Source organism: Urocitellus parryii, chromosome 8 (assembly GCF_045843805.1).
Source record: "Urocitellus parryii isolate mUroPar1 chromosome 8, mUroPar1.hap1, whole genome shotgun sequence".
In the NCBI taxonomy this organism is placed as follows: Eukaryota; Metazoa; Chordata; class Mammalia; order Rodentia; family Sciuridae; genus Urocitellus; species Urocitellus parryii.
This window is the reverse complement of record NC_135538.1, coordinates 53,850,271-53,871,475: the sequence shown is the minus strand read 5'-3', so window position 1 is coordinate 53,871,475 and position 21,205 is coordinate 53,850,271. Positions and strand designations below refer to the sequence as shown.

Below are 21,205 nucleotides of genomic sequence, written 5' to 3'. Positions count from 1 at the left end.
AAAAATGTCTTTTTATTAGTATATCATAATTTCATATGGTTGTGTACTCATTTTCATATTCATAATGGTGGGAAACAAGCCACTGTTATGACAATTAAGTTTTAAGGTAGTTTGCTGTGTACTGATAACTGACACAACATTGTTCAGAGGGAACACCAGCCTATGCTATGTACATATATTTGAATTAGCTTTTGGCAAGAGGAATAAGGGAAGATCTTTAGGATTAAATTTGGGGAAAGAGCTGCTAGACTGTCTTAAGTATATCATAAAGCACAATTTTGCTGAAAGAGAAATAAGAATGAAAGGTAAGAATGTGTAACTGGGGATAGGAAGTGCAGTTCAGTGGTGGAATGTGCTTGTCTACCATGTGTGAGGTGCTGGGTTCAATCCCTGCACCACCAAAAAAATTTTTAAAAATTAGCAACTGAGCTATATCTATGATTGGTTTTAACTAGAACTAAGAGCCACTAGAGTGTCAAAGAAGAGGCAGGATGAACTGGGGTTGTAGCTCAGTGCTGAGAGTGCTCCCTTGCACATGTGAGGCACTGGGTTGGATCCTCAGCACCACATAAAAACAAAACAAAGGTATTATGTCCATAAACAACTTAAAAAAAAGAAGAAAATAATATATCAAAGGAAATTCAAGGGCAAGTGCCTACCATACTGTCTGAACATAGCAGACTCAAGAGATGCTTTAAACAAAATATAACCTATAAGTAAAACAAAGAGAGAAATGTTTGAGTCAGACAGTAGTAAGGGGTCCTTACTGGTCAGAACGCAGTATTATTTTTGTGTGACTTGGGTAGGTCATTGACAACATCAGATGCTGGCAATGAAGCACAGAAAAGACAAAAAAGACAAAAAGGTGCTCTCTTTGCTGGCCCATCATCTGCTCTCACATTCCTGGCCCCAGAGGGCAGATTTGGGTTCCCACAACACATTATGCATATTTTTACCAATTACTACCAAACTGAATTGAACTTACCTTTCTCCCCACCTCCAGTGTTCTAAGTTTCTAAGAGCAAAGCATGTCTTATTCATCTCTCAGCTAGGCATCTAGTATAGTATCTGACATAGACTTAACAGTTCTTAAATGTTTATTTATTTGATTTTCAATAATCAGATAAATCTTATAGTCCTATTTCAGAATGGTATGAATTTAATAAATGCAGCTGTCAGTTTTATTCAACTTAGCATTCCAAGAGCTCAATAAAGCAAGTGGCCCACATGAGCTACTCAAATTTTAAGTCAACAAATCTAACAAAAAATTTAGTTAGGGAAAAAAAAAAAACCAACACATGTTGAGAAAAAAGAAATGGGCAAGTAACATTGCAGTTAAAAATCATATCTTGACAGTTTGGGGCTTTAGCTCAGTGATAGAGCACTTGCCTAGTATGTGGTTTGATCCTCAGCACCACATATAAATAAATAAAATAAAGGTATAAAAAAGTACGACATTTAAAAAATCATCTTGATGTCTAAGCAAAAAGCTCTATAATTTATTCCAACTTATATCAGTATCATCTGCCCTTCTAAACTAAGAATTCTACCAATTAATTACACTGTTCCATTTATAGCCGATGTCACAGCTTCTCAATTTTCAACTTAAATCCCTTTCTATAATTCAGACATTAAAATTACCTACAGCAATGCTCGAGGTAATCTATATGCAATCTATATTGATGTAATTATTTAAAATATTTGTATAATTTATAATCATATTAATGATTAAAAATCACTAATGGCACACTGCCATACTGTGTAGGAGGTTAACATGTATGAACACCACATAGTAAATGGTGATATGGTATAAGAAACTAATTCTGAGCTAGAAAATATTTAAACAATGATCCTGGCTAAAACTAACTGCAATCAATTTTGTCAGGCATCATCTTTAGTTTTTCCACTTGTTTGCTGACTCACACTAAACTACCACAAACCTCAATTTTTTCTACATGGTCATTCAAAGAAGTTTACAAAAGGCTTCGAGTGAGAAAATTAGCTTTATAAACTGAAAATCCGGGCTGGAGTTATGGCTCAGCAGTAGAGCGCTTGCCTAGCACGTGGGAGGCCCTAGATTCAATCCTCAGCACCACATAAAAATAAATAAAATAAAGGTATTGTGTCCAATTACAACTAAAACATAAATCTTATTAAAAAAACCTGAAAATCCTTGTAGCTGATCTCAATATAAAGAATAAAAGCAGCAAGTCTATATAAAAACTGGGCCTTTAAAAGGAAAAACGGGTATCAAATATTTCATTCAGTACCCAGGAACAGGCCTGTGCATTAAGATTCTGTTAATATTTTATTTTTTGCTGTGCTGGGGCTCAAACCCAGGGCCTTCTACAAGCCAGGCTAGTATTCTACCACTGAATCACACCCCCAGGCAAGATCCTTTTAATATTTAACTAATAATGTAAGATCAAAAAACTAGGTTATATTAACTACTATTTCCTCATTTACTACTATCTTCCTAAGATGAAAGATTTTTTTTCATAGTCCAACAGTTTTGATATTAGATTCTCCCAATGTAGTTTGATTTTCAGTACAGCAGACCCTCTTTCCCTTGTGGTATATGTTCTAAGATCCCAGTGGACTCTTGAAACTGCAGAAAGTACCAAACCTTATATATGCTATCCTGTTTTCCTACATATGCATACCTATGATAAAGTTTAATATAAAAATTCAGCACAGATTATTAACAGCTAACAATAAACTAGAAAATTATAATAAAGTTATGTGAATATACACTGTAATAAAAGTAATATAATCTTTTTTAAAAAAAGTTTTTTGTAGGTGTAGAGAAGCAGAATGCCTTTATTTTATTTGTTTTTTTTTTGTGTAGTGCAGAGGATCAAACCCAGTGCCTCACACGTTAGGCAAGCGCTCTGCCACTGAGCTATATACCCAGCCCAAAAGTAATATAATCTTAATCTCTTTAAAGATCTTATTGTACTGTACCCTTGTTGATTACAGGTAACTACAACCACGGGAATAAAACCATGGATAAGTATCATAACCATGTTTCATTTTTCTTCTTGTTCTTTTTTTTCAGCACTGGAGATTGAACCCAGGGTGCTCTCCCACTGAGCTACATACCTGGCCCTTTTTTAATTTCTGAGACAATGTCTTGTTAGATTGCTAAGGCTGGCCTCTAAGCTGAGATCCTCCTGTCTCAATCTCCCTAGAACCTGGAATTACAGATGTGCACCACCATACCTAGCTACTACTGTACTTCAGTGCTACATAAACTCTGCACCAGGAACTGGCAAACTTCTGGAGACAAGAGTTTGCTGTTCTCCAGGCTAGTCTCAAACTAGTAGGCTCAAGTGATCCTCTAATCTCGGCCACCATTGTAGATGAGACTACCTACCACCACACCTAGCCCAACATAGTTTAAAACACTTAAGACAAAAAAGTTAACTCTCTATTTTTTGGTACCTGTGGGCCAAAGCTAAATACTACTGAATGCTCCTATCAGATATGCTATGTCTTCACACACTCTTTTCTCTTATCAAAATTAATTCTCAGGAAGGGATCAAACTTATTCATATTTAAGATTACCAAAACTATGACAATTCAAGTTCTCCCAAATTCAATGAACTTACTCTATACTGTAATTGTAGATATCAGAATAAAGGGAAAGAGCCAGGCCCAGTGGTGCAGACCTGTAATCCCAGTGATTTGGGAGGCTAAGACAGGAGTATCACAAATTCAAAGCCAGCCTTAGCAATTTAGCAAGGCTCTAAAAAAGTCAGTAAGACCATGTCTCAAGATAAAAAATTTTAAAAAGGGGTGGGGATGTTGCTCAATGGTTAAGGGTCCCTGGGTTCAATCCCCAGCACCAACATAAATAAATAAATAAATAAAGGGAAAGTATAGATAATATGAATGTAGCTAATATCCTAAAAGAGCAAATCCCAAAGATTTGTTGTTGTGACAAGAAACAACTTCTTTTCTTCCCTTCTTCGATTGCCCAGCTAGCCTAAACTTTCCTCTATAGTTAACACATGGCAATGGAACAAAAGTAGTAATGATAACAACTCCTAGGGTTGTGTCCTTCCAGTGCAAGAATAAGTCCTTCCCCTGGCTAGAATGTGGATGTTACTTTGGGGGAGTCAGTCAAGCTGTACCAGCCCTGGTCTGTGCCTGAGGCCTCTCCACATGGGGCACAGGGAGGGAAAAATTCTTTTTTAATTTGTGCTCTGTGAGACTTACCCAAACTGAATCTTTACTTTTTTATTTTTTGGCACAGGGGATTGAACTCAGGAACATTTTAACCACTAAACCACATTCTCAGCCCCTTTTAAAAATTTTTACTTTGAGACAGGGCCTAAATGAGTTTCTTAGGGCCTCACTAAATTGCTCAGGCTGGCTTTGAATTTGTGATACTCCTGTCTCAGCCTTCCTGTCGCTGGGATTACAGGCATTCTACACCACATTTAGCCAGTATCCTAATTGACAGGACCTTTTCTGGCAAGCCACAGTAAATATCAAATTTTACTAACATGTTCAAATTGCTAGGTTCTAAGTTAAATATTTCTTTAAAGAAATAGAATTTTGGCTCAAAGCTTTAAGTGTTTTACTTCAGGAATCAAATCAATAAACAGCAGTTCCAAGATTTTCTTGGACACCATCTTTCTTATGTGATGTTTAAAAAATTGTTGGCTCTGCTTATATGGAAGCAGCATGTCTAATAATAGTGCAGTACAGGAAAACCTGTATTATCACCAGGATAGCTAAAAGTTAAGCGTTTTGAGACATTCTCATTTTATACTTTCTCCTTTAAAAGTGTATACAGCCCAGCTGGGCATAGTGGCACGCACCCCTAATCAAAGCAGCTTGGAAGACTGAGGCAGGAGGATCCCGAGTTCAAAACCAGCCTCAGCAAAAGTGAGGTGCTAAGCAACCCAGTGAGACCTTGTCTCTAAGTAAAATTCAAAAAACGGCTGGGGATGTGGCTCAATGATCAAGTGCCCCTTAGTTCAATCTCTGGTATTCACCTCCAAAAGTGCACAGAGTGGGAATATTCATAAAATATAAAAAGATTCCTTTTTTAAGTGGATTGATTTATTCTTTTCTTTCCTCAACTTCTGGTTTACTTTAATGGTTATACAGGGACACAGACATGCATGTCGCAAGAAGAGCAAAAATATTTGGCTCAGCTGAGTATAGTCCATGCTTCTCCTTCTTCCCCAAAACTTAAAACTACAGAAGTCAGTGTGCTTTCGGCTAAATATTTAAATTGTTTCCTCTCCAAAAATAGTTTTCCATCTTTGATAAACTTCATTATTTTCCTCTTTACTGTCAGGATCTGCTTTTTTAACATGTATTTATTATTATTATTTTAGAATCTGCTTTTTTCTTTAACCCTATCAAGGCTACCAATAATTGGGGCTTTGTATGTTTTACTCATTCTTCTCTACTGCATATATTTCTCAGTGAGACAGAGAGCATAGTGCATACCAGGAGATATTCTAACTATAGTAAAGTGCCCTTGCTCGAGTACTTTTTAAACTCCTACTATCCAAAAGTCATCTTATCCAATTAAAAGAGCTACCCCACCCACCCCTGTAGCAGGACTGAACCCTGGGGCATTTAACCAGTGAGCCACATTCCCAGCTCTTTTTTAAAAATGTTTTATTTTTTATTTTAATAATTTCTTTTATTTTTATTTCTTTACTTTTTTACGGTACCAGGGATTGAACTCAGGGGCACTCAACCACTGAGCCACATCCCCAGCCCTATTTTGTTATTTTATTTAGCAACAAGGTCTGAGTCGCTGAGTTCCTCCCTGTTGCTGAGGCTGACTTTGAACCTTCTATCCTCCTGCCTCAGCTTCCCAAGGATTATAGATGGAATTATAGAGGTGCACTATCACACCTGGCCTTATGTTTTGAGACAGGGTCTTGCTAAATTGCGTAAGCCTGCAATCCTCCTGTCCCAGCCTCCCAAGTCACTGGGATTACAGGCATGTGCTATCATGCCCGGCTAAAAGAATCTTAACAGTTTCAAAATCTCCCCAAGTGATCTGAATGTTCAGTGAGGGTGGACAAAAACATATGGGCTCTAAAGGTCAGAAAACTTAGATTTAAATCCCAGTTTTGCCATTACTAGCTGTAACCTTGGACTAATTAAATTTTCTAAACTTTATTTATTTATAGGTGTCCACTATGTGTCAAGCACAGTATCAGGTGTTGAGTAAGGATAATTATGACATCCCTTGTCATCTGGGAGCTTTTAATGGAAGATACAGGAACTACAGGAAGACACAGACAAGCACCTCAATCCTAATAGGGCTATGAAGGCATACAGGAAGCAAATTCAATTTAGAATGAAAGGATCAGCAAAATCTCTAAAAAGAGGACATTAAAGCTGAGTGCTGGGCTGGGGATGTGACTCAAGTGGTAGCACGCTTGCCTGGCATGCGTGCGGCCCAGGTTCCATCCTCAGCACCATATACAAACAAAGATGTTGTGTCTGCCGAAAACTAAAAAATAAATAAAAATTCGATCTCTATTAAAAAAAAAAAAAAGCCGAGTGCTGTAAAAAAAAAAAAGTAGTAGTTAGATGAGGTTATTAAAGGAACAAAGGAGGAAGTGTATACAAGACCTGGACATAACCAATTCAGCTTAGTTGATAAATAAAAGTAGTTCAGGACCAGAACAGAAAGTAAGAATGAGGGAGGGAGGCCAGGGCAGTAGTGCACCCCTATATTCCTGCTGCCTCAGGAGGTTTAGCCAGGAGAATCCCAAGTTTGAGGCCAGCAATGACAACTCAGCAAGACCCAGGGTGTGGGTGTGGGTGTGGGTCTCGGTCTGTGTGTCTCTCTCTCTCTCTCTCTCTCTCTCTCTCTCTCTCTCTCTCTCACTCACGGGGGCGTGGCGCTGTGCAATGTAGCTCAGTGGTAGTACTCTGGGTTTGATTCTATATTAGGGAGACAAGAGTTGAGGATGGATATGAATGAGACCTCAGCTTCCACATCTGCAAAATAGGGATCTATCTACTCTGCTTGGTTACCTCAAAGACTGAATTATATATATATAGAGGGAGAGAATGTGCAAAAGAATGTAAATGTACAGTGCCTTGCACATAACAGGTACTCAAAACGATAAGACACTTCCACTTGGCTTTACGCAGAAAAAAAAGCTCACCTTTTATTATAAGCATCACTAGCAAACTGTTAACACACTCATCAGAGCACAAATAAGTAAACTCTTCTTTAGCAATTTTTCCTGGGTGCACCTTAACCTGTGATGTAAACTCCTAAGTCTCAGGGTGCCAACATTGATATTGCTTTCAAAAAGTTTCAGACAGTTGAAAGTGCCTCAACATAAGGCTGTAGATACAAACGCTTTAATACAAATGCTTTAAAAATATTTGATTTTTAATTAAATAAACAGCAGCTATGGACCACTTCTGAACCAAAACTTCAATTTAATCCTGGCTTTCACACTAACTAGGTAAGTTACTCTAGGTAAGAAAACCTTTTGTGCCTTGGTTCCTTTCTGTTAAACTGAACAATATAGAACAGAACCCTTAATAACTCAAAATAAGAGGCTAGGTGGGCATGTTGGCATACGCCTGTAATCCCAGATCCTTGAGAGGCCGAGGCAGGAGGATCACAAGTTTAAGACCAGCCTCACAATTTAGCAAGACTCTTTCTCAAAATGGGGCTATAACTCAGTGAAAGAGGACCAATCCCTAGTACTAGGGTTCAATCCCTAGGACTAGGAAAATGAATGAGTGAATGAATAAATAAAAGAACAAGGCTACTTTTTTTTTTGGTGGTGCTGGGGAGCAAAGCCAGGGCCTTATGCAAAGAGGCAAGCACTCTACCAAATGAGCTATATCCCTAGCCCAAGGCTACTTTTTAATTACCAATACCCACCCTATTTCTTTAGGGAATGTCTTGGGTTAGAACAGAATCTTCCCTATGAAAATTTTTATTCGGGCTGGGGATGTGGCTCAAGTGGTAGCGTACTTGCCTGGCATGTGTGTGGCCCGGGTTCGATCCTCAGCACCACATACAAACAAAGATGTTGTGTCCGCCGAAAACTAAAAAATAAATATTAAAAAAAAAAATTCTCTCTCACTCTCACTCTCTCTTTAAAATTTTTTTTTTAAATTCATTTTTACTATTTAGTCTTACACTTTAATATAGGTCAACGTACTCTGTTTATATAGTGCTGAGAACTGAACCCCTGGTGCTCTGCCACTGAGCTACATGCCCAGCCCTTTTTATTCTCAAGCAGGGCCTCACTAAGTTGCCCAGGCTGGTCTTGAATTTTCATTCTCCTGCTTCAGCCTCCTAAGTCAATGGGATCACATGTGTGTACCAACATGCCTGGCCTGAAGCTCAACTTGAAAAGACTATTTGTTTAATTACTAAACAAGATGGCTTCTTTTTATACACTTACCTCAAGAAAGACAGACTTCCAGGCAGGCCTGGTGGCACTCGCCTGTAATCCCAGCAATTTAGGAGGCTGAGGCAGGAGGATAGCAAGTTCAAAGCCAGCCTCAGCAACTTAGTGAGGCCCTAAAGAACTTAGAGTGGCCCTAAACAACTTAGTGTCTCAAAATAAAAAATAAGGAGGGCTGGGGACATGGCTCAGCAATTAAGTAACCCTGGATTCAATCCCTGGTACCAAAAAAAGAAAAAAAGAAAGGTATACTTCCATACCAAGTAGGTTTCTTCTTCTTTTTTTATGGTGCGTGTGCATGTGCGTGAGTGCTGGGAATTGTATCCTGGGCCTTGCACATGCTTTGCAAGCACTCTGCTGTTCAGCTACAACCTCAGCTATTTTCTATTTTGAGACAGGGTCTCGTTATGTTATCTAGGCTGGTGTTGAACTTTCCAGATCCTTCTGTCTCAGGATCTGGAGTAGCTGGGATTACAGATGTGCACCACCACACCTGGCTCCAAGTAGGTTTCATGGAAAGAAAATTTTAGTAACTGAACTGAATATTAACACACAGAAAATATAAATGGATCACTGGCCTTAAGTTCAAAATATATTAGTATTTACAAAGAGCTAGCCTTTGAATGGGTACTATGTGCTAGTCACCGAGCTACAAAGGGTTTTATGTTTATTATCTCATTTAGTCCTATGAGGCAGGTACTATTATTATCAAATCTATTTCATAGAAGGGGAAGTGGAGCTTTAATTCTGTACTTTGCCCTGCTAGTCAGTGAGAAATCTATTCTCTGAATTCAAGACTATCTCAAAGCTCAAGAAGGACTTTTACCTCCACTTCTGCTTGAAATTGTTGTCTCGAGATACAACAGTACATCTTAATTTAAAATCCCCAGAAAATTAAAATTATAGCACAAACTTCATAAACAGTGACTATATCTCTCTTTCAGCCTTCTCTTTAATATGCCAAAATAATTCTAGACCCTGAGCTTTCCTAAACCTTTAATCATTTATGGTGCGCTCTGCTGTACCTACCCATTAGAACAATTTAAAAAAACATTAACACAGTGCCAATTATTTTCAAAAGCCCAGAGATACTAATCAAGTGATCCTAATAGTCTTAAACACTATTCTCAAACCAAAAAAGATAAATGGAGATTGGGAAACTTGCATTCTAAAGTGCCACCATCCAGATAAAATTACCCTGTGAATTAGAGTAATTTCAATCAGATCCTGTAAAATTGAACATTTTTCTCAAGACCAGAATTACAGAATAACTGTAAGATAGCTCAAGGGCCCAAACTCTGAAGAATAAAATGGTTTTCCACGTGGCAAATTCAATAGAAAAAGGCAGGCAGTAGGAACTAGGGAAAACAGCAATAGTTTTTTAAAAAAGCAGCAATAAATAAAATTACAAAATGATTAACCTATTCAACTCATGGCCATTCTACCTTAATACAAGACTATAATTACTCTCAAAAATCACATGCTGCTTAAGTAAGGCCTCATGTCTTACTACATGGTGCCCTCAGTTTTAAGTTAACATATTACATACTAAGAAAAACTCACATTTCATAAGCATTAAAAACTCAATTATGTTTTTTTGGAGGCGCGTGTATTTATGACTATAACAGTCATTATCAGGCAAACTAGTTTATATAAAAATAAAATACCAGAGTAAGTGTATAATTTGTTAATTCTCTAACTCACTAGTGAGTCTCAGAATTGTTTTCTAAACCATAAGAATGGCACTTATAAACAATTTATATTTGTCATATCAACTATTTGGTAATAAGATGTCAGATGTGGGCTGGGGATGTGGCTCAAGCGGTAGCGCGCTCGCCTGGCATGCGTGCGGCCCGGGTTCGATCCTCAGCACCACATACCAACAAAGATGTTGTGTCCGCCGAGAACTAAAAAATAAATATTAAAAAAAAAAAAAAAAAAAAAAAAGATGTCAGATGTATTTAAAAAGAAAGGGGGTATGCTGGTCCTGGTGATGCATGTCTGTGATCCCAGCAAATCAGGAGGCTGAGGCAGGAGGGTTGCCAAAATACAGAGCCAGCCTAAGCAACTTAGTGAGGCCCTAAGCAACTTAGCAAGACCCTGTCTCTAAATAAAAAGGGCTGGAAATGTGGCTCAGTGGTTAAGTACCCCTGGCTTCAATCCCAGGTACTAAAAAAAGAGAGAGGGGATTAAATTATCATACTAGAATCTATTTAATAATGCACTTACCAAGATAAACACAAAGTTATTACTTGAAGGAAGTGTAGGCAGGAGATTCTAACTCAATTGTGTGACAGGAAGTATTAGCTATGAAGTTTAGAAACAGGAATACCAAGTTTTGTTTTAGCTCAAGAAAAAAAAAAAAGGAAAATGTGCTAGTGAATAAAGGCAAAAGAGGAAGTTCTTTTTAGAGAACCATCTGCCATATTATAAAAACAATACAAAATTATTTCTAAAGTTAAAAAAATACTCACTTTTTCATTGGGTTTATTTTCAACTATTTCTCTGGGTATACTGGAGCTCGAATTTTTCGGTTTCCCTTAACAAGACAGCTTATGGTTCATATTTTACATTCACAAAGAGATAAGGAGGGTTTGTAACATTCAACCATTAGTTCATATCTTTTTGCTAAAGTTGATGATTAACTTTTTTTCAACACTAACAGCATAATAATCATTTTTTAAAAGACCCTAAGTTTCACAATGTGACTATCTCAACACTAAAGAACTGGGTACTTAAAAATGGTTAGGATGATAAATTTTATGTTGTATTTTTAACACACAATAAGTTGCAGATGTTAATAAGAAATTACTCCACTTAAATTTAAATAATTTGTTATGTAAATTTTGGTTAATCTAAAGGCACAATCATTTTATGCTTAATGTTAAATAATTTGTTGTTGTCTTTAACAGCTGTATTAGTGTAATGTAATTAATTTTTAAATACACTTCTACACATGGGCAATATCTTTAATCCTGAACCAGAGTGAAATTGAAGCGTTATTCTCAATTAGCATCTTTCAAATCATCTGAATTACTTTTCCCAACAAGTACTAGTTATGAAATTATAAGTGTGTGTTTCTACTTCAATTGATTCCTTCATTCAGTTAAGTGCAAATCTTGAAATTAAGAGAGCAAGATCCCTAAATGAACAGGTTTTTCTTAAAGCAGTTGTGCTTTGGACATGAGGTAGGCGACATTTCTCACACCTCAGCCTTTAGCAGGATTGACAGCCAAGAATGCTAAGGTCAACCATTTCCCATCACTGTTCATGCCTGGCTCAGTCCTATTAAAAATTTGTCAGGTTTTTGTGAAGTATCATCAAGTTCTACTAGTAGTGTGCAACCTAGGTTATTATGGTTGGGCTTGAGGAGGCCCTGGAACAACCAGCTTGACTTGGTCATCTCTGGGAAGTCTCCAGGAAAACGAAAGGAAACGCTTCAACTTTACGCAAACCCCTTTCTTAGTCACACCTAACTCCCTTTCCAGTGAAGGACTGTGTTCTGGAAAGATCTACCCCTTTCCAACTCAAATGTCACTCCCAGATCAGCTGCTAGAGGGGCAAGCAGAGCTCAACCCACTCCCTCTTCTTCGAGCACCTTCTCGAGTGCCGCAGCCCCCCTACAACCTATACAACTGGGGCCCGGGCTTACGACCCCAGCCCACACGCAAGGCTACCACTGCGTCTCCCTGGGGTCCTGGCCTGGGCGGCAGTGGCCAGCCCAGAGGATCCGCTCCTGATCCAGAGGGGGCGACCTGAGCGGGTGTGAGGGGTCCCCCGGCTGAGCGGAAAGATGGTCTCACCTTGACCCTGATTTCGTAGGTGGTAAAGCGGCCCCGGCCGACCCCCACGGTCTGCGGGTTGCTCACATCGATCTCGAGGAAGTTGCTGGGCGGCCCGTAGGCGTCATTCAGGTTCTGCGGCTTGGTGATCAGCCGCCGGGTGTCCGCCACGGTCTCCGCCATTTCGCTGTAGCCGCAGCCGCCGCGGGCTCCCTCCGCCCACTCCGCGTTCCACAGACGCCGCCGCTGCCGCCCGCCGCGGGGACCCGGGGCTCGCGCGCAGCGGTCGCGAAGCGAACGAGCACGTAGAACGGGCGTTCACCCCGCTCGCGAAGCTCCACCCCACGTCCCTCCAGCTTCCGCCTCTGTGCCTAGGGAAAAACAGCTGACCCGCCGGAACGCCGCGTCCCGGCCCGGGAAGCCCGGCTGAGGACCGGGAGGGGCACTGCCCGCAAGGGGTTGAGTACAAGCAGCGTCGCGGGACGTGTAGCGAGCAGGTTCCAAACGAACTACAGTGCCCACAATGCACCGGGCGAGCGCGCCGCCGGGAGGGGCCCGCATGCTGGAGGGCCAGACGCCCGGGGGCGGGAGCTTCCGGTTTCCTGGTGCCTGTCTGGACCGGGCGCGGGGGTCGCTGGGCGCCGGAAACGGGCTGAGCGGTCTTGGAGGTTTGGGGGCAAAAGTTAAACCGCAAGGTAGGGGCGGTAGGACCGCAAATGTAAACAAAACTTATCCAACCATGAGCTGACATTCCCACCGCTCCACAGTGAACCCCTAAAAATGCCTTTCTAGGTAGTTTTTAATGCCTCAGATAATCTGGCCATGAGCCTGAGTTTCACCAGACCTGTGGTTAGATTGAGAAACCGAAGGCAGTAAAAAGGGGGAATAGAGTTTTTGAAAACTAGCAGAAGCAAAGCACTAACGTCAAACCAGCTATATGTCTGCTCTCTAAAAATAAGATAGTGAACAGGCTGAAAGCTGCCTCGAGGATCCTTCTGGGTAACTGGCACTCTTTCGTTTCCCAGGAAGTCTCGTAAGTTTTGAAAGAAGTGGTATATGTGTCTGCTACCATTGATATTTAGTTAAATAAGCCTTCATAAAAAAATAGAAAAAAGATCCTAAAATGCAAGTTGTGAACGTTGAGAAAGGATACATTTCAATCTCTACCTCAATAGTTCTTTCAATGATTTCAACATTTTAAAAATAACAAACTTCAGTAACTCTCACTTTTATCTGTCCCTTAAGCAGAAAAAAAATTTCATAATAGCTATTTTTTTCTGGTGCTGGAGTTTGAACCCGGGGGTGCTCTACCACTAAGCCACATCCCTAGATCCTTTTTATTTCTTATTTTTTGAGACAGAGTCCCCCATATGTTGCCCAGGCTGGCCTTGAATTTGTCCTTTTCCTACCTCAGCTTTCCCAGTTTCTGGGATTGCAGGCATATGCCATTGCATCCAGCTATAGCAACCTTCTTGATAACACTAAGAAATGTTGGAATAAGAAAAAATTATTTAGGGTTGAAGTTGTAGCTCCGTGGTAGAGCACTTGCCTTGCATGTGTGAGGCACTGGGTTCTATTCTTAGCACCGCATATAAATAAATAAATAAATAAAGATCAGAGCTGGGGATATACCTCATTTGGAGAGTACTTGCGTCTCATGCAAGGCCCTGGATTCAATCCCCAGCATCTCTCTCTCTCTCTCTCTCACACAAACACACACACACACAATTACTTAAGCATGATGTAGATTATTTTCCAGAAAACTTAACAATTATTTGTTCGAAAAAGACCTTCTGGTGTTCGGATTCTAGGTACTGGATATAAAAAGGTAAATAAGTCAATTACAATCTAGTATATAATCTCTCTTGGAGAATGAAAAATAAACTGATGAGTAATATACCTACCAGTATGCTTGGTGTAAAACTGGATAATGTGGGCTGGGGATGTGGCTCAAGCGGTAGCGTGCTCGCCTGGCATGCGTGCGGCCCGGGTTCGATCCTCAGCACCACATACCAACAAAGATGTTGTGTCCGCCGAGAACTAAAAAATAAATATTAAAAATTCTCTCTCTCTCCTCTCTCACTCTCTCTTAAAAAAAAAAATATGGGGTAAACTCCATTTAAAAAAAAAAAACTGGATAATGTGATAGTGACTGAGACAAACTTATAGGTGTCGAGGTCAGAGAAACCATCTGTGAATACATCTGTCTTTCAAGAAGGAAGAGTAATAAGAGAGTAGTAAGTATGTGCTTGGGCTGTCTCCTGATGCAAGAGACCAGTTGGGAACTTAACTGATGATTACAGCAGTGAGCTGAAGTGTGTATAAAAGACTCTTTGAGGGCTGGGGCTGCAGCTCAGTGGTAGAGTGCCTGCCTTGCACATGTGAGGTACTTGGTTCCATCCTCAGAACCACATAAAAATAAATAAATATTGTGTCTCTACAACTAGAAAAGAAATATTTTTTTTTAATTTTAAAAAGACTCTTTTAAGTGAAGTACATGTGATCTAAGAGACCAGGAACCACCACATTGTGTTGTCATTGGTGGATGTATACTCATAGAAAGCTAGCGTCTGGTTCTTTGAAGGCCCCTCTTGGCAGCATTGGCCAGCAGCAAGTATCTGCTGTGGAAAAACAACTGCAAAGGACTGCCAAAAGATAAGCTACTAGAATTAACAAGAGAATGTAGTAGCTGGATGAAAATAACAAATTAATAGCTTTCCTTTGTCTAGGCAATGTCTAATTGGGATAGAGAAGGAAATTATCAAAAGCCAAAAAAAAAAATAACATATATCCTATTCACAACAGCAACCAAAAGTACAATATCTAGGAAGGAAGGCACAGAATCTATCAAAACAACTGAAATTTTATTAAAGACATAAACCAGCTGGGCACAATGGTTCACACCTGTAGTTCCAGCAATTTGACAGGGTATGAGGCAGGAAGATCACTTGAGCTCAGGAGTTGGAGACCATCCTGAGGAACTCAGTGAGATCCTGTCTCAAAAAAAATCTATAGGGGCTGGGGATGTGGCTCAAGCAGTAGCGCGCTCGCCTGGCGTGCGTGCGGCCAGGGTTCGATCCTCAGCACCACATACAAACAAAGATGTTGTGTCCGCCGAAAACTAAAAAATAAATATTAAAAAAAAAATTCTCTCTCTCTCTTTAAAAAAAATTTAAAAAAAAAAATCTATAGGGCTGGGGTTGTGGCTCAGCGGTAGAGTGCTCACCTAGAGTGCAAGGGCCTGGGTTCTATCCTCAGCAGCACATAAAAATAAATAAAATAAAGGCATTGTGTCCAACTACAACTAAAAAAGAAATATTTTAAAAAATCTACACAAAAAAGTTCATGTTCTGGTTAGGGAGGCATAACAAAAAATGTCATCCCATCCTAAATCAATTAGAATCACAATATGATTGGTGATACCCTCCTCTTTGCCCAAGACAAGTGGATGGCCCTGGATAACACCTTTTAAAAGTTTGTATATTGAAGAAAATAAGATAATAGAAGTTTTTTAATGAGTGGAAACTTGTTTTACTAATTAGTATAACTTACCAAAAAGCTACTATAAACCAAAGTATGGTATGGGCTCATTATAAAATACAGAAACAAATCACAACAAAGAACATGATATTTAACAAAAGTAGCATTTCAATTAATTGGGAAAATGATGCTGGCACAGGTGAATATCCAGGAGCAGCACAGAGCTAGTCCCCTATGTTATACCATATATGAAAAAATTCCAGATAGAATTAAAGAAAATTTAAGAGAAAGTTGTATTATCTTGAGCTAAGGAAGTGTTTCCTAAATGGTGTTGGAAACAAGCTATAAAGTCATTTAAGTACATACATTTTTAAAGAAAAAAACTATACAGCCAAAGGCATTATATAGTAAAAGTAAGAAATTCATATGCAATATGTAAGATAGTAAAGCCTGATATTAAAAAAAAATCCCTATCTGGGCATGGTGGTGCTCACCTGTAGTTCCAGCTACTCAGGAGACTGAGGCAGGAGGATCACTTGAACCCAGGAGTTAGAGACAAACCAAGGCAACATAGGGAGACTGTCTCAAAAAATAAATTAGATAAACCCTATTATGCTCAAACTTACTAATTAAGTACATACACACTAAAACAAATATCAGATTGACAAAATATCCAAATGGTTAGAAACATGCAGTGTTTGAATATAGGAGTTATGACATATTTGGGGGGAATAATTTTGATAGTTTTTATTAAAGTTTAGAATATTTACTATCAAAAGGAAAGAAAACTTGTTAATTTGGGAAAATAAGTTAAATATTTACAATACTTTGACCCCAAATTCTAACTCTTTCTATAAGAACTCATGATAGAAGCCAGGTGTTTGTGGTACATACCTTTAATCCCAGCTACTCCAGAGAGTGAGGCAGGAACATCAGAAATTTGAGGCCAGCTGGGTTCAGTGTTGCACATGTGTAATCCCAGGAGCCAAGGAGGTGAAGCAGAAGGATCACAAGTACAAAGCCAGCCTCAGCAAAAGTGAGATGCTAAGCAACTTAGTGAGACCCAAAATAGCACTGGGGATGTGGCTCAGTGGTTGAGTACTCCTGAGTTCAATCCTGGGTAACACCCACAGCCCCCTCAACAAAAAAGTAAGTTTATGGCTAGCCAGGGACATTTAGTGAGATCCTGCCTCAAACAATAAAAAGGGCTGGAATGTAGCTCAGTGACAGAGCACTTGCCTAGCATGTGCAAAGCCCTGAGTTCAGGCCCCAGTGTTAAGGGAAAAAAAAAAAAAAGAAAGAAAGAAAGAAAAACTATACTAAATAAGGAAATAAATGCAGAAAAGTGGTTTGCATCTTTGTAATGGCTAAATCTGGAAACAGATTGAAGGCTCATCAAAAAAACATGTTTGGGGCTGGGGTTGTGGGTCAGTGATAGAGCAGTTGCCTAGCATCATGAGACACTGGGTTCCATCCCCAGCACCACATAAAAATTTAAAAAATAAAGGAATTGTGTCCATCTACAACTAAAAAAAAAATTTTAATAAGAAAATGTTTGAATTATAGTATAGTCAAACAGTGGTATATATGATATAATCAAGCAAATAAGTTAGTTCTGGGTTTATTTAGCAGAATATTAGAATCTCTTTTTTATAATTGGAATTGGAAGAGAATTATCCATATTAGTAAATGAAGATTACAAAATATTCTATCAACCATGATCCTTTTGTAGTGTGTGGCTGAGTGCTGTGTTGCTTTCCTGACACTCTGGAGACCTTGGGTTCTATTCCCAACACCACACAAACACAAGAAAAGGAATGAGCAGGGGATGTAGCTCAGTGGTAGAGCTCTTTTCTACTGTGCCTGAGGCCCTCAGTTTGATCCCCAGTACTGTCAAAAAAAAAAAAAAAGCCATGCTCTCATTTGGGTAAACAAAACCCAGTCAATGTATATATGTCCATTTATATTCATACTTTTGTGTGTGTGTGTGTGTGTGTGTGTGTGTGTGTGTGTGTGTGGTGCTGGGGATTGAGCCCAGGGCTTATGTATCTGAGGCAAGTACTCTACATTCTAATTCACAAAAATTAGAATTTTGAAATATTTATAAATTAGCAAAATGCAGCTGATTTTACTGTCTTTTATGCAGCACTCGGAGATTTATATTGTAACATGCATTTCTTTAAAAAGTTAACATAAAGATATTAAACAGTCAACTCAGAAAGCTAGGAGAAGAGCACGGAAGGAACAAATATAAAAGAAGGGCATAATAAAGAAGTTGAAAAAAAGCAAGCAAGGAATTAAATAAAAACCAACAGAGATGATCAAAACTAAAATCTGGTTCTTTGAGAAACTGAGTCATTTAGATAAAATCTGCAAAGGCTGACCATGTAGAATAATCAGAAGGAATGAAACACCATCACCAAAAAAGGGCTCTAACTACAAGAGAGGAATGAATGATCATGCTGTTACAGAACCAAGGTCACGGTTCAGTACCCATTCACAGGGACCCTACAGGCTGACTATGCTTTCCTAGTGAGCCCTGCTTTCTGTGTCCGTGTCCTTTCGGGTCTGCTCACTATTTCCATAACTTCCACTTCCTTCTGCACATCCTTAGAAACCTTACCTGTTCACCCCTCTAATCTCAAAACCTTTTTCTTTCTTTTTGGTTCTCCTAAACAAAAAGCCAACTCGACCTCCTTTTGAACCACTTCTGCTGCATCTTCTATCTTTACTTCGCAATATGCACAGGAAAGCATTGCTCTGAGAAGGAAAAGGGTAAATCTCTAAGAGAAAAAAATATCAGTGAAGATCTACAAATATTCTGTATCTTTTGTGTTTGTACATGTAGATAATTCATTAATGATAAAAAACACAGTCATTTAGGGGCTGTATCTCCGCCCCTAATGGAGGGTAAAATATGATTTATATATTCATACATGTTTGAATGTGCATGAAGAATAGTGTAAAAGGATATATACCAGGTTGATGAGCATCTTCTAAAGGATGGGCTAAAATGTTGCAGATAATACTAATCAAGTTTGTTTTTGTAAATGGTCTAATTCTAGAAAAATAATTTGTCAGTGGGATAGTATTACTGTGGGCACCCTAACATGAGTATCACTTGAGGAATGTTTTAGATTATCATTATTTGGTGTGTCTTTTCATCATGATTATCAGTACCTCTTTCTTCTGAGCTCACTGACCAGTCAATTGATAGTAATTTAATTTCCCACAAATACTTTTTATAGGCAAAAGGAGGTGCTGCCTGATGAAAGAGTTTATATTTTCTATTTTGGGGTGCTGGGAATTATAATTTTCATTTTAATGAGTCTTTTCAGGATCTGTTTTAACAACCCATAACTTGGGAGCTTGATTCTATGTATCACTACCCCAAATCTAATCACCTCTAAAGAAAACCACAAAACCAAAGCAGCTGGACTCCAAAGAGTCCTACTCTGGAATTGTGACAAATCTAGAAACCTGTCGACTTCTCACGGGCCAGCTTAGGCTCTTTTATATCATTTTTCCAATTCAAAACATCTTAATTATCACATCCTGACCCACTTCCTAAAATCCTATTCCCAGGTATTGAGCATTCCTGAAGAAAATGCCAAATGAACTAGCACCTAAGCAAATTTATGGTTTCTGACTTCAGTTGACCCTTTAATACACCTCAGAATCCCTTATTTTTTTCTGTTTTCACATTTCAAACTCCTCTTCTATACTCTCAGCAGGTAACCATCATTTTTGCTGCATAAAGTAAAAGCCATGAAATTCAGTAAACTCCACACTACCAGCAAAAGACTATTTACAATAAGAGTTATTCCCAGAACTCCATTTCTGGTTTTTGAGAATCTGTCATATTCAACTGTGTTTTTGAGGAAAATTAAATGCACTGTGTTATGATAGCTAAGTTTATTACTATTGTTATTTGTTGTGCTGTGAATTTATTGATTTTTTTTTTTTTTTTTTTTTTTTTGGTGGTGCTGGAGATTGAACCACCCAGGACTTACACATGCAAGGCAAGCACTCTATCAACTGTGCTACATCCATAGCCACTGTGCTAAGGATTAAAACCAGGACTTCATACATACTAAATACTACTTACTGCTGAGCCACATCTCCAGCCTAGTTTGTTAGTTTTATTTATTATTTATTGAGGGAGGTGAATTGAACTCAGAGACACTCTATCACTGGGCTATACCTCCAGGTCTTTTTTTTATTTTTCCTTTTTCTTTTTCTTTCTTTTTTTTTTTTTTTTCTGGTACTGGGATTGAACCTGGGGCACTTTGCCACTGAGCTACATCCCCACTCCATTTTATTTTTTTATTTAGAGATAGAGTCTTGCTAAGTTGCTTACACTAAATTGCCAAGGCTGGTCTCAAACTTGCAATCCTTCAGGCTCAGCCTCCTGAATCACTGAGATTATAGGTCTGAGCCACCTCACCTAGTAACTCCCAGCTCTTTTTTATTTTTCATTTTGAGACAAGGTCTCACTAAGTTAGTTGCCCAGGCTTGTCTTACACTTTTTATCCGATGAACTCCAGGCCAGCCTGGACAACTTTGCAAGATCCTTTCTCAAAATAAAATAAAAAGAGCAGGGATTGTAGCTCAGTGGTAGAGCACCTCTGGGTTTGATCCCTAGTACCACAAAACAGACACACAAACAAAAACTTTGATCCTCCTGCCTCAGTTCCTGAAGTAACTAGGATTACAGGCATGGCCCTCCATGCCAGACACAGTTTGTTAATTAATTAATTTATTGATTTCAGTATTGAGGATTAAACTCAGGGACACTTTACCACTGATCTATATGCCCAGCCCTGTTTTTTGTTTGTTTTGTTTTAATTTTGACACAGTGTCTTACTAAATTGCTGAGGCTGTTCTTAACAGCCTCATTTTTGGGGGGTCGGGGTGGGAGGAGTTGCTGGGGATTGAACCGAGGGGCTCTTAACCACTGAGCCACAATCTCAGCCCTTTTTATTTTTTTATTTTGAGACAGGGTCTCACTAAATTGCTTAGGGCCTTGCTGAATTGCTGAGGCTAGCTTTGAACTTGCAATCTTCCCGCCTCAGCCTCCAAAGCCACTGAGATTATAGTGTGTTTCACCACACCCAACTCAGTTTGTTAATTTAAAATTTTGATTTGTTTTGTTTTTTTCAGTACTGGGGATGGATCTCAGGGGTGCTTTAACACTGAGCTACATCCTCAGCCCTTTTATTTTTTAATTTGAAGCAGGGCCTTTTTTGTGATCCTCCTGCATCAGCCTTCTTGGGATTACAGGTGTGTACCACCTCACCTGACTCAGATTGTTAAATTTTAAAGTATTTACATGACTTAAAATTCAAAATGTATTTAATGGCATTCATTAAAAAATCTGCTTTTAATCCCTTGCTATCTCCAGCCATCTTCTAATTTTCTTTTCTGTTAATAGCAGTATTCCTAGTTTCTTATCTTTGTATCCTTCTAGAAATATTTTAGCAGGTACAATATATGTGTACATATATTTAACATGTA

The 21,205-nt window shown here is 38.9% G+C and overlaps 1 protein-coding gene across 2 annotated transcripts in view; it reads right to left on the bottom strand.

The window, feature by feature from the left end:
* Snx3 (sorting nexin 3) overlaps nt 1–12,570 on the bottom strand; it is a 55,554-nt gene extending 42,984 nt beyond the window's left edge. Inside the window, exon 1 of one of the 2 annotated variants that reach the window (XM_026389618.2) lies at nt 12,230–12,570. In XM_026389618.2, the coding sequence (XP_026245403.1) occupies nt 12,230–12,391 (162 nt within the window). In that variant the 5' untranslated portion in view covers nt 12,392–12,570. The remainder of the gene's footprint in view (nt 1–12,229) is intronic. The other variant, XM_026389617.2, reaches the window with a different exon arrangement.
* Nucleotides 12,571–21,205: the final 8,635 nt, after the last annotated feature.